The 14,619-nt window shown below is 42.0% G+C and overlaps 1 protein-coding gene across 2 annotated transcripts in view; it reads right to left on the bottom strand.

Moving 5' to 3' along the window:
• Positions 1-14,619, bottom strand: part of CEP290 (centrosomal protein 290) — a 361,160-nt gene that overhangs the window by 205,561 nt on the left and 140,980 nt on the right. For both annotated transcript variants that reach the window (XM_069764386.1, XM_069764388.1), the window contains exons 28-29: positions 7,307-7,458; positions 2,310-2,421 (exon numbers count right to left, since the gene is read on the bottom strand). In XM_069764386.1, coding sequence (XP_069620487.1) covers positions 2,310-2,421; positions 7,307-7,458 — 264 coding nt within the window. The remainder of the gene's footprint in view (positions 1-2,309; positions 2,422-7,306; positions 7,459-14,619) is intronic.

The following is a 14,619-nucleotide window of genomic DNA, read 5'->3' as shown; positions in this document are numbered from 1 at the left end:
TAATTGGAAAGGAGTCTATAAGAAGTCCCCACTACTAACCCAGTAGTCAAATTGTCAAAGAACACCCAGAATAAAGTCCTTTATTTGAACAAATGTCACATACTCCTTTATTGACTATATATTAACTAAAGTCGCTTATACTCAATTTACGCCCAATCCACTGAAGCCAATGTCCTCTGTAAAAGAATTAAAATAATAAACAACCATATCCCTCACCTGTCTGACGGGAAGATAATAATCCAATAGGCCCACGACAGGTCTGGCTCTGCTACAGCTAGATGGCAAGCTGAATTGTTGCATGATGTATCAAAATATCCAAAACATTCTACTTGCCTCTCCTGCTCCTGTGACCCGCTCATCGACCACTGCCGCTCCCCCACCTCTCCATCTACAGCTGGTACATCGGGACTATAAGACACACTTCAGATGTTCCTCCAATGGTTTGGAGAAAAAAGTGCATCTTATAGTCCGAAGGGTCTTTGAAGGGTGATATGTGTCATCGAGGTTGGTAACTTCGGTGATGCATGCTTTCCAAGCTCACTCCTGCACATATTGCGCTGAGAGATTAATTAGGGCATTCCGGGGTCGGGTTTTACAGTCATAAGAGATGAGTGGGAATGACTGCGCACATAACCCCACCCCAGGGGCGTGTTTGGCAGATAAAATAGAGACCAAGTGTCTCATTTAGGCTGTTTGCTTGTTCTGAAGTAAGTTTATGGAGCTAAAAAAGTTGACTGGACATTTTTTTTTTAATGAAAACCGCTTCCTGTGCCTACTTCAACCCGCAACTGAGTGACGAGATATGAAACCAGTAAGCAGATGTGAAAACAGAAATAATCATCCGTTACAAAGAGCCATTCCTTGTTTAGTTATTTTTTTTGTGATTTTTTTATGATTCAAAGTATCGATCATTTTTAGCTGCAAAGCTTTTGCATACAAAATGAAGCAGATGTAGGGCAGTCTCTAACACTGGACCCCCTATTACTATTAAAGTCCAGAGAGAGGAATCGCTAAATAAAAGCAGCTCCCACTCCATCACATAGCACCAAAGTTATTAAAAGTAATTGCACGGTTAAATAAAATATTACTGCCACTTGCATCCGAGGTGCCATAACCACACCGGGCATCTGTCTTTAGACAAAGGATTGTCTGTTTATGTAAGAAACAAAAAAAATCTGTAAAACCCGAGTTAAGCTATATTTATTTGGCGCTAAATAATAAGAAGAACTGGCGTCTTCTTTCAAATAATAAACTTTTGTCGTGCCCATCTATGGAAACAACACATTTTATTTGCATTGAATCGATGCCATGTACTTGTTAATCTATTGCACATTAATCAGATCGTAAAAGGAGATATGTTTTGCTTTTTTAGAAGTGTAATTAAATGGCAAATATAGGAAATATAATAATGCTCCACATATCTACATGCTTTTATGATCTGCCAACTATGTAAGGCGAGTATCAATAAAATAACCCGAATCAATGGAGTGAGAATGCACTGCACAGATTTTATGAAACATAAATTCTGTTTTAAAGCACCCTAATATTAGACAGCTGCTGAAGTCAATACAAGGTGAACCAAGTTAAAGGAGTTGGGGTATGTGCACACGTTCAGGATTTTTCACGTTTTTTTCGCGATAAAAACGCATACATATGCATCCTATCATTTAGAATGCATTCCACAATTTTTGTGCACATGAAGCGTTTTTTTTCCGCGAAAAAAAAAAAGCATCGCGGTAAAAAAAGCAGCATGCTCATTAATTTTGCGGATTTTTTTTTTCGTTTTTCCCGCTATTTAATGCATTGGGAAAGCTCCAAAAAAAAACATAAAAAACGTGCAAAAAACGCATAAAAACGCACAAAAAACGCATGCGGATTTCTGGCAGAAATGTCCAGTTTTTTGTCAGGAAATTTCTGCAAGAAATCCTGAACGTGTGCACATACCCTTAAAGTTTTTGGGAAATAATCCGAAAACCTTAACATAACAAGCGGTTTTAAAGAGGTTTCCCAAGTTATGGAAAATGCTGCACTGAAGCAGCATTATAGATAAACCAAAAAAATAATAATTAACGTCTGATCTAGCGCATCGTACTGCCGGTATGTAGTTTCCATTGGCCGCAGGTACACCACATGTGACATCTGCAGCCAATCACTGGCCTCGGTGTACTTGGACTGTTTAATATATATACAACATTGGAATGGAGGGTGAATATTGCTTTGTTTTAGCAGCAATGGTGCCTGTGTGCAGAATATTCCAGAACTTGGGAAATCCCTTCACGGAGATGTTGCACATGATTTATAGTACATACCTGAAAATCCAAAACTTGTTTCCGGAGGGACTCCACTTCTTTTTCTCTTGACTGCTGTCTACAAACTAGTGTTGAAACTTGAGCTTTGGCTATGTCAGAAACACTGCGTGATCTAATGCAAACAAGATATCAACATAAATCATCAAAAGGACGGTTTGATCAGAAATTCTAATCAAGCCAGATGTAACAAACTATATTAAGAGGCTGTTAATAAAGCTTCTATAGTTTAGAAGATGATCGGATACCACAATTTTAACATCAAGGACGACATTGTAGATAAAGATTATTTTAACCTACAAAAAAACTGGGTATTACTTCATAGAGCAGCACGGTGGCTCAGTAATTAGCACTGCAGCCTTGCAGCGCTGGAGTCCTGGGTTCAAATCCCACCAAGGACAACATCTGCAAAGAGTTTGTATGTTCTCCCCGTGTTTGCGTAGGGTTCCTCTGGGTACTCTGGTTTCCTCCCACATTATTTAGATTGTGAGCACCATCGGGGACAGCGATGATGACGTGTGCAAAAACTGTAAAGCGCTGCGGAATATGTTAGCGCTATATAAAAAATAAAGATTATAAAAATAAAGAGAGTATGGAAGTATAACATGGCACAAACTGAAATTAAATTGGTTGCCCAAAAATATTAAAGAATTATTAAGGAAAGATGAAAAATAAATTGCTAAATACTTCGAACTTGAAAATTACACTTACATTTATCAGAAATATGTCCTAGAATGTTAATAGGACAAGTGCCTGTCAGCAGAAGGGAACTGCGCTCATGCGACCAGGAGGCAGCTTAATCCAAATACTATCAAGCTGTCTCCTGGTCACGGCAGCTACGCAGCATTCAGTAAGAAATGGTGGACAGCAATGTACAGTGCCTAGCAAAAGTATTCGGCTCCCTGGAACTTTTCAACCTTTTCCCACATATCATGCTTCAAACATAAAGATACCAAATGTAAATTTTTGGTGAAGAATCAACACCAAATGGAACACAATTGTGAAGTTGAACGAAATTTATTGGTTATTTAAAATTTTTGTGGAAATTCAAAAACTGCAAAGTGGGGCGTGCAATATTAATGGTTTCCTTTACTTTCAGTGCAGCAAACTCATTCCAGAAGTTCATTGCGGATCTCTGAATGATCCAATGTTGTCCTAAATTCCTAATGATGATAAATATAATCCACCTGGGTGTAATCAAGTCTCCATATAAATGCACCTGCTCTGTGATAGTCTCAGGGTTCTGTTTGAAGCACAGTGAGCATCATGAAGACCAAGGAACACAACAGGCAGGTCCGTGATACTGTTGTGGAAAAGTTTAAAGCTGGATTTGGATACAAGATGATTTCCAAAACTCTAAACATCCCAAGGAGCACTGTACAAGCGATCATATTGAAATGGAAGGAGTATCATACCACTGCAAATCTACCAAGAGGCCGTCCCTCTAAACTTTTATCTCAAACAAGGAGAAGACTGATCAGAGATGCAGCCAAGAGGCCCATGATCACTCCGGATGAACTGCAGAGATCTACAGCTGAGGTGGGACAGTCTGTCCATAGGACAACAATCAGTCGTACACTGCACAAATCTGGCCTTTATGGAAGAGTGGCAAGAAGAAAGCCATTTCTCAAAGATATCCATAAAAAGTGTCATTTAAAGTTTGCAACAAGCCACCTGGGAGACACACCAAACATGTGGAAGAAGGTGCTCTGGTCAGATGAAACCAAAATTAAACTTTTTGGCAATAATGCCAAACAATATGTTTGGCATAAAGGCAACACAGCTTATCACCCTGAACACACCATCCCCACTGCCAAACATGGTGGTGGCAGCATCAAGGTTTGGGCCTGCTTTTCTTCAGCAGGGACAGGGAAGATGGTTAAAATTGATGGGAAGATGGATGGAGCCAAATAAAGGACCATTTTTGAAGAAAACCTGTTGGAGTCTGCAAAAGACCTGAGACTGGGACTGAGATTTGTCTTCCAACAAGACAGCGATCCCAAACATAAAGCAAATGGTTCACAAATAAACATATCCAGGTGTTAGAATGACCAAGTCAAAGTCCAGACCTCAGTCCAATCGAGAATCTGTGGAAAGAGCTGAAAACTGCTGTTCACAAACGATCTCCATCAAACCTCACTGAGCTCGAGCTGTTTGCCAAGGAAGAATGGGCAAGAATTTCAGTCTCTCGATGTACAAAACTGATAGAGACATACTCCAAGCAACTTGCAGCTGTAATTGCAGCAAAAGGTGGCACAACAAAGTATTAAGTTAAAGGGGCCGAATAATATTGCACGCTCCACTAGTCTTAGCAATCCTAGTCTTTCTAGGACAGGTTTTTGTCAGTGTAACTTGACAGCAGCCATTTTAATTCTATAGTATTTCCAAAAAGGATTGGGACTTGCTAACTAAAGGTGTCTAGAAACTTATTTATAAACCACATTTCCATTAGTTATTTTTATTATATTCCTGGAGAAACCATTATGGGCAAAAATGAAATACATGGTACAATGGTTATGAAAAAAAGCAAAAAAGGTTATTTGTCCTCTTTAGGAGATCAGATGTAAATATACGGAGTTAGAGAGTAGCAAGAAGATTTGCAAGACCCTGTGAAAGCCATGCAAAGTGTATACTGTTGGCACCCGCAGCTCCTCTTCTGATTAGTCTGCCTGATGCAAGGCTGTGTGTGTCAAGCCTCAATAATGATGTCATAGCTAATCAAAAGAGGAGCCATGGATTGACAAATATGATCCTGCCAGCATTCATGGAATTCTAACCTGGTCACTTGATCAGGGACCTGCAAATCATTTCAATCAACAAGCTCTGAAATGAAAAACATCAGGAAATGGTGCATTTGTTGCAGCCTGGATTCTCTGCAATGATTATATACTACTAGATTGTGGCCCGATTCTAACGCATTGGGTATTCTAGAATATGCATGTCCCCGTAGTATATGGACAATGATGATTCCAGAATTCGCGGCAGACTGTGCCCGTCGCTGATTGGTCGAGGCAACCTTTATGACATCATCGTCGCCATGGCAACCATTATGACATCTACGTCGATACTGTGCCCGTCGCTGAATCAGAAACGTGAGATGTCTACGTCCTTTATGACATCATCGTCGCTGTGCCCGTTGCTGATTGGTCGAGGCCTGGCGGCCTCGACCAATCAGAGACACGGGATGTCTACGTCCTTTATGACATCATCGTCGCTGTGCCCGTTGCTGATTGGTCGAGGCCTGGCGGCCTCGACCAATCAGAGACGCGGGATTTCTACATCGATGCTGTGCCGGTCTCTGATTGATTGGTCGAGGACGCCAGGCCTCGACCAGAGACGTGGGATTTCCAGGACAGACAGACAGACAGAAAGACAGACAGACAGACAGAAAGACAGACAGACAGAAAGACAGACAGACGGAAAAACCCTTAGACAATTATATATATATAGATATTGATATGCTCGCAGGAATATTCTTTCAGTACTACAGCGGCTATACTGTATAAACCAAAAACCACTACGTACAAAGTACCATATTTTTCAGACTATATAAGGGTATAAGTCTTATTGTCCGGATGTACCTTATATTTGTCTTTGTGGATGGGAGAGGAGTGGAAGCAGGGGAGGAGCGAGTCACAGGAGGCAGGAGCCGGCTGTCTGAGCTAACAGTATGCCCACTGTTAAAGAAAATGAATTTTCACTGCTCCCCATGCCCATAGTCCCTCCCACCTCTATACACTGATGCCGGCGCCGAGAGCTGGGAGGGACTAAGAGTAGAGAGCAGTGAATATTTATTTTCTTTAATGGCGGGAACACTATTTCTGGGCGTGGAGAGCAGTGAATATTTTATAGAGAAAGAAAAGGAATGTGTAATTAAAATGTACCTATTATTCCATATAAATTTAAGAATGTACGTTGGGTCAAAGTGTGATGTTACAACCAGTGGGACCCACTAAATCCCAGTTAGTGGTAGATGTAGAAAAATCAAATTGAATCAATTGGGATTCTTGACTATTGTCACTTTAATTTATTAGTCAAGTTAATTCCCATATTGTATAAGGTGCCGAGTTTTAGGACAATTGGGTAGGATACAATATTAATAATATTCTAACCAATATGATGTGTGTATATCAGTAATAGTGCTTGTAGATAGACACACTGTCACTAGGCACACCAACTTGATTTGTGTGTGCAGTTAGAACAGGTGACTGCTTGCCTTTGCGGCACCTTCACATATATTCTCGCATTATCAAATGTAGGACACACCAATTCAAGTAGATACACGCAGTTTAGATGAAATGACAGGTTGCTACTATAGCTCCTCAGAACGCGCCGCTGTCAATAAGTAATTGAGCACAGGCGGCGGAGGTGATCACATGCTGATATATTGAAGCGTCGTATCCCCACATCAGACCACACGTAGGTGGGTGAGCTGGCTATCACACGAGTTGGAGTGGACTCACAGTGCTGAGCTGTAGCGGCACACTAGGATTCGCTTTCCTTATGTCAACCAATTGTACAGAATCTATGGCTTGTGCACCAGGACATGTGTCCCTGACGTGCGTTTGCCAGTATACCGGCTTTTTACACATTCCCTTTCGCCATCTAATAATTACAGTTTAATGGTGGTGTACAACTTGTGTAATCTTGTCCGATGAGATTTGATAATATAAATACTGCAGTGAATATTCTGGCAGATGACCTCAGCATGTGAGGGTGCATGACGGTGAAATCATGTGCTGCTTACACGTTGCAGACATCGGAACAGGACGCCGCTGTGAGGGGCGGAGGGAAGGTAAGTAGAATTGTTTATTTTTTTTGTCTGTACAGTGCGATGATGACCATGTATACCAGGATGCGGATGGAGGGGGGCCATGTATACCAGGAAGGGGGTGTACATGTGCAATAACATTTTATTTTTGGACACTAAGGAAAGATACATAAGAACAAAGTAATAAATGATTGAAAGCACACACTTATCCAGCTAACCTCACACTTACTTTGAGACCTCGACTGCGAGCTCTGCTTCACTTTTTTCCAGTTCCAGAATTCTTCTTCGATCTGCATCAGACACTTCTTTACTTACACTGTCTGCAAGCTCATCCCTTAATGCTTGTTCTACCTTTTGTGCTTCAAGGTTGACCTTAGCAAGCTGAGAAAGCAAAACATATAACGGATATGACAATAAAGGAAATAGAAATATTTTACACCAAGGTCAAAGAAAACAGCAAAGCCTATTACTGGATCTATACGTAGACAGTAAAATCAAATCAATGATTAAGTGACTATTGAAAGATCTACAAGTCCATGTACTATTGCAAACAATATTATTGACACTCCCCTTGTAAATTAGGTAGATTTGGAAAAAAATAGCTCAATGGAAATACTATACATTTTTCTAAATTCAACATAAAATACCATGTTTAGAGGGATTTAGTTACTAGGATCAACCCTCCTAAGCCATCTATATTGGCATCTAGGTCATAGGAAGCTGACTAAAATGCTACCTTGATATCTGCGATCTGATGTCTTATTCCACAGAAATCCACTTTTTTTCTTAATATATAAATAAGCTATTAAGATTAACCCCCTCACACTAAAGAAGTGCAGTAACCTCAGGAGAGCAGACTGTCAGTCACTAATGTCTCACACTGCTAACGCCCCCACTTCATTTAAAATAAGCGCTGTAGGCAAATTCTCACAGAGATCTGTATCCAGCCCATAAATCTTAACAGCTCATTCTCATATAAAAAAAAAAATGTGAATTTATCTGGAATAAGATATCGGACTGCAGATATCAAGGTATCATTTTATTCAACTTCAACTTGTACATGCCTATATACAGTGGGTACCGAAAGTATTCAGACCCCTTTAAATTTTTCACTTTTTGTTTCATTGCAGCCATTTGATAAATTCAAATAAGTTCATCTTTTCTCATTAATGTACACTCTGCACCCATCTTGACTGAAAAAAAACAAATGTAGAAATTTTTGCAAATTTATTAAAAAAGAAAATCAGAAATATCACATGGTGATAAGTATTCAGACTCTTTGCTCAGTATTGAGTAGAATAACCCTTTTGAGCTAGTACAGCCGTGAGTCTTTTTGGGAATGATGCAACAAGTTTTTTCACACCTGGATTTGGGGATCCTCTGCCATTCTTCCTTTCAGATCCTCTCCAGTTGCTCTTAGGAACCTTGAGTACTGCAGAAATTCTGTTGTAATCTTGGCCAGATCTGTGCCTTGCCACAATTCTGTCTCTGAGCTCCCTGGCCAGTTCCTTTGACCTCATGATTCTCATTTGGTCTGACCTGCACTGTGAGCTGTGAGGTCTTATATAGACAGGTGTGTACCTTTCCAAATCAAGCCCTATCAGTTTAATTAAACACAGCTGGACTCCAATGAAGGAGTAGAACCATCTCAAGGAGGATCACAAGGAAATGGACAGCATGTGACTTAAATATGAGTGTCTGAGCAAAGGGTCTGAATACTTAGGACCATGTGATAGTTTTTCATTTTTAATAAATTTGCAAAAATGTCTACTTTTGTTTTTTTTCAGTCAAGATGGGGTGCAGTGTACATTGATGAGAAAAAAATAAAACTTTTTTTTCATTTTACCAAATGGCTGCAATGAAACAAACAGTGAAAAATGTAAAGGGGTCTAAATACTTCCCGTACCCACTGTAGGTGGCTTAGGAGGGTGGATCCTTCTCACAGATTCCTGTAAATGTCCACTGTAGTCTCAGAATTCTTCATCCCATTCATGACAAAAGTGTTCAGTACTTAGTAAAGCACACTTTGGCTGTTATGACATGAGGAAAACATTATGCATAGCCAGACACCAGTTTCTAGCAGAGTTTCTGAGGAAACCTAGCCTAATCCTCATGGGCAATAGCTTCCAATTCACTAATATTCTTGGATGTACATACTGCCTTCTTCAAATCATATGGTGGTTCGACTGATGGACACTCCAGGTTCTTTCAGTATATCTTCTGAAAATCAAGTCTTGGTGGACTGAGAGGCATGCTTGGGATTACTATACTGTTGGCAGGTCCATTTACACCCAAGCATCAGTTTCTTCACAGAGGACGTGATGTTTTCTCCTATCATTTCCTGATACTTAATTGATTATATATTTCTCTCCACATGCTGCAGGTTTCCAGTGCAAAAGCAAGTAAAACAGTCCCACAGCATCACAGAGCCACAGCCATGACTTACTGTAGGCAGGGTGCCATTTTTAGAAAATGCTTCATGTTTCCTCCTCCAGACATACCACTGGCCTGAAAAGTTCCAATTTTGTTTTATCTCTACAAATCAGAATCCCAAAACTTCTGCTGCTTATTTATATGGTTTTGTTTATACTGGAGCTGACTTTTCTTCTACTTTTGGGTCAGTAGAGGTGTACGTCTTGAAGTTCAGCCATACAGTCAGTATTTAGTATGAAGCCTTAAGGCGCTTTCACATTGTGCCGTTTCCCGTTGGGGCATATATCTGAAATCCGCCGTAAAAAGGGACACATTCGCCGACAGGACCGTAACAGTGACAGCAGAGCGAACGTACTCTCTGTCATGCATCATTTTCGAGAGTATATGCCTACAAGAGGTGGACACTCAGATGTAGTAGACTGCGTCTGAGTTTCTAACTTCTGTAGGTGTTCACTCTCGAAAAATTGGCAGAGTTCACGTTCGGGTCTGAGGTGACCATTAGTCTGTGACCCCATCGGTGCATGTGTTCTGACTTAGTTTTGAGTGGGATTTCGGACATATGCCCCGACTGGGACACAGAATGCAATGTCAAAACACCATTACCAATGTGAAAGTGCAGCTCAACGACTGGTGTGCTACGTCACCATGCACTGGAACTACACACTGCACATGGTGGCAAGGCTTTGTGAGCAGAAGAGGCCAGTGGTTGAGTACTAGCTACAACATGCCCATCGGTATTCTGGTCAGCCTCCGCACATAAAACCTCAAGAGTGGGCAGGGATGTCTGATATTTGTGTGGTTCTCCAAGACTGAGTTCTCCACAAACATGTTGAGCGGCGATGATGCCATAGTCAGCCCAACTACCCGGCATCTGTGACTACTTAAACCTTTGTTGCTCACAATTAAAAATGAAGCTTTGCATGCGGACAAGGTGGGGATGGAGGAAGACATAACGCAAAGAGATTGTAACCACCCCAGCCTCATCTCATCTGCTCAGTGTGGATTGAGTCTCAATGATGAGGTGGATGCTGAGGAGGAAGAAAAGGAGGAACAGGGGCTGGCAGCTAGAGCAACAGAGGCTAGTAGCTACACAACCTTCATCATGTCCCTCGTACGTGGATAGGCTGAAGATGGGAATGAGGAGGAAGAGAGGGAGGAGGAGATGGAGAGTCTTCATTATGGTGGAGACATGGGAATGTTGTCTATCCCACACTCTCTTCCCTCCCAGCTTCTATGGCTCCATCCAGGACTTGAGGATTCCCACATCTTTCGGTCTGAGTATTTGGGTTTCTGTTTCTTTCTTTGTCTTACTATCAGAAAAGGAATGTCAACTCCCCTTTCTATTTCCAATATGGTACTGTGAATAAGCACGGTTTTTCATATGTTTATTTGACCGTGCCTTAAATTTGCGTAGCATTATATTGCTATCATCTGATCTATCCTTTTAGTGAGCCATATTATACCATTATGCTGTGAGGGGTTGTTTTGTGGGTTGTCATTGCCATTACACAAGGCATGACTAGCACATGCATCTTTGATGGTTTTTAAATGTTTTTAACACTGTTGTTGCTGTGTCCTGTTCAAAATTGTTTGAATTGTGAATTTGTTGTAGTTTTTGGATAACAAAGTATGTTTTTTACCTGTCACAGGTGTTCCCATTCTGTGGGCATGTTATGTTTTCTTTTTCTTCTATCGGCTGTATGGAACTTGGCACATATGGCTGACATTATGTACCGTTGCGTTTCCCGTGACCGTCGCATTTCATTCATTCATTTTTGCCCCCCCAAAAAAAGTACTGGTTGTTCACCCTGCTAAACCCACTATACAAGGAAAACTTTGCATCTCTTCTTCCTGAGGTGGAGAGGTCTTCTAAAATGGTACTATACCGGTAGGCCATATGCAAAACATGTTGAAAAAAATCCCATCAGACAACGCTAGCTGCAGGGGGCAAGCTTCCTTGCCTAACCAAGGAGGAGAGGTCAGGAAGACACACAGCAGAGGCATGGACACATTGTCAAAGACGTGGGCCAAGTTCATGACACCAGCCAAGCTCCCATGACCTGATGAATAGGCATTTTTGACAAGGAGGGAAAAGTTTTTAAAGATGATCAAGCAATACCTAGCCGACCAAAGTAGCGTACTTCCTGATTCCTCTGCATATCTCAACTATTGGGTCTCAAAGCTGGACACCTGGCATGAGCTGTCCCTCTATACCTTGGAGGTGTTGTGCTGCCCTGCCATTAGCATCTTGTTTGAGCAGGTTTTCAGTGCCACCGGAGGGGAGGGGGGTCATAACAGACAGGAGCTTTTGCCTGCCAAAAGAGAACGCAGACACACTTACGATCTTAAAATTAACAAAGCCTGGCTTAGCTTACACTTTTCCACACCACCAGATGACAGCAGCACATAAAGTGTTTGTAATATTCAATATTTTAAAGAGGACAGCCACTTGTTGCCTTTCAGGGGTCTATGGATGACCATCCTCAATTTGTCTGGCTTTGCACCTTCTGCAAAGCCTTTATGACTGTATAAGTACATCAACTACACATTTAAAATATTTGTATTCACTTTTTTTATGGATTTAATGACTCATCCATACAGTTTAACAGTTATAGTTGCATTACTTTGGTACGTAAAACTTACAAAAAGAGCAGAAAAATCTTTCAGGATTAGATTACTCATCTGTGAGCATATGGCCACTTACTAAAGACTATAGGACAAATGGACGTAGAGCGGAGTCCACATCTCTAAAAGATAGAAACTTTTTCCAGCACGGAGCACAGGTTGCGTGATATTGCTGTTTTTTATTAGATATTTTCTTGTTGTGTTTTATTAGCGATTTGCTTTCTCGTCATTTCATCCTCAAGAATCAATGTTTCCATTCAGTGACAGTAAGCAGAGGAAGATGAGCAGGTTAGATCTTATGTAAACCTAGGGCCAGACAGGAGATTGCTACGGGTAAATGTAAAGCAATCTGTCATGGTTATGGTCTCTCTCGGTCCTCATGGGGTTAAGTGATTTTGGCCTCCTTTTGGATCTGGGAGGGACATATATACCCACACCAGGCTTAGGTTCCCTGTCAGTTATACTTACGCCCTCGGCTCAGTCCTTGAGCAGCCGATCGAGAGTGCATACTGCTGTGCATACTGCTGTGCGAGATGTGAGCACGTTGTGCATTTGGAAACCCAGATTCTGACTCTAAATGTGCAGCTGGCAACACTGAGATCCATAGACAACATGGAGAGGAGTCTTCTGCTCACGGAGCAGACGCTCAATGGGACAGATGAGGGGGGGGATGGTGGGATGGAGCTGCAGGACAATGAAGTAGCAAGCTGGGTGACAGTTAGGAAGCGGGGTAGAGGGAAGAGTGCCAGGGAGGCTAGTCCTGATCTCGAACACCCCAATAAGTTTGCTAAGTTGGCAGATGAGGGGGGTGCCAGTACAGGGGTAGCACTGCTGCAGCCAGGCATGTCCTCTGAAAGCCGGAGGAGTGACTGCTCCAGTAAGGAGGGAAATAGGAGAGCAGGGCAGGCCAGACAGGTGCTGGTAGTGGGCGACTCAATTATTAGGGGAACAGATAGGGCAATCTGTCACAAAGACAGGGATCGTCGAACGGTGTGCTGCCTACCTGGCGCTCGAGTCCGACACATCGCTGATCGGGTGGACAGATTATTGGGAGGGGCTGGTGAGGATCCAGCGGTCATGGTGCACATTGGCACTAATGACAAAGTTAGAGGTAGGTGGAAGGTCCTTAAAGATGATTTCAGGGAATTAGGCTGCAAGCTGAAAGCAAGGACCTCCAACGTGGTATTTTCCGAAATACTGCCGGTACCACGTGCCACGCCAGAGAGGCAACGGGAGATTAGGGAGGTTAATAAGTGGCTCAAGAATTGGTGTAGGAAAGAGGGGTTTGGGTTCCTGCAGAACTGGGCCGACTTCTCAGTTGGCTACAGGCTCTACGCTAGGGATGGGCTGCACCTCAATGGGGAGGGTGCAGCTGTGCTGGGGGAGAGAATGGCTAGAAGGTTGGAGGAGTGTTTAAACTAGGAATTGGGGGGGAGGGTATTCATTTTATAGGAGGGGAAGATAGTGCAGACAGAGTCCTGGGCACAAATAAGGAAGTTGGGGGTGGCGGTGGCATGGGGGGTGGGGTCAGAACAGTTAATAATTTAAGAAATAGAAGTACAGAGAGGAACATAAAGTGCATGTATACTAATGCCAGAAGCCTCGCCAACAAAATGGACGAATTAGAACTAATGTTGTTGGAGCATAATTATGACATGGTGGGGATATCTGAAACGTGGCTGGATGAGAGCCATGACTGGGCTGTTAACTTGCAGGGCTATAGCCTGTTCAGAAATGACCGTACAGATAAGCGAGGGGGAGGGGTGTGTCTATATGTAAAATCATCCTTAAAACCCATCCTGCGCGATAATATAGGTGAATTTAATGAAAATGTAGAATCCCTGTGGGTGGAGATAAGGGGAGGGGGAAAAAATAATAAATTACTGATAGGGGTTTGTTATAAATCTCCAAAAATAATGGAAGCAATGGAGAATATCCTCGTAAAGCAAATAGATGAAGCTGCGACTCAAGGAGAAGTCATTATTATGGGGGACTTCAACTACCCTGAAATAGATTGGGGAACAGAAACCTGCAGTTCCAGCAAAGGTAATCAGTTTTTGACAACTATGAGAGACAATTACCTTTCACAACTGGTTCAGGACCCAACAAGAAGGGGGGCACTGCTAGACCTAATATTAACCAACAGGCCAGACCGCATATCAAATATAAGGGTTGGGGGTTACTTGGGAAATAGCGATCACAAAATAATAAGTTTTCATGTATGCTTTAAAAAGATGTGTAGTAGAGGGGTTACAAGGACACTAAACTTCAGGAGGGCAAATTTCCAACGGATGAGAGAGGATCTTGGTGCAATTAACTGGGACGATATCCTGAGACACAAAAATACACAGAGAAAATGGGAGACGTTTATTAGCATCCTGGATAGGACCTGTGCACAGTATATACCGTATGGGAATAAACATATTAGAAATAGGAGGAAACCAATATGGCTAAATAGAGCTGTAAGGGGCGCAATAAGGGACA

The sequence above is a fragment of the Ranitomeya imitator genome, chromosome 4, assembly GCF_032444005.1.
Source record: "Ranitomeya imitator isolate aRanImi1 chromosome 4, aRanImi1.pri, whole genome shotgun sequence".
Classification (NCBI taxonomy): domain Eukaryota; kingdom Metazoa; phylum Chordata; class Amphibia; order Anura; family Dendrobatidae; genus Ranitomeya; species Ranitomeya imitator.
This window is presented reverse-complemented; position numbering and strand designations above follow the sequence as displayed.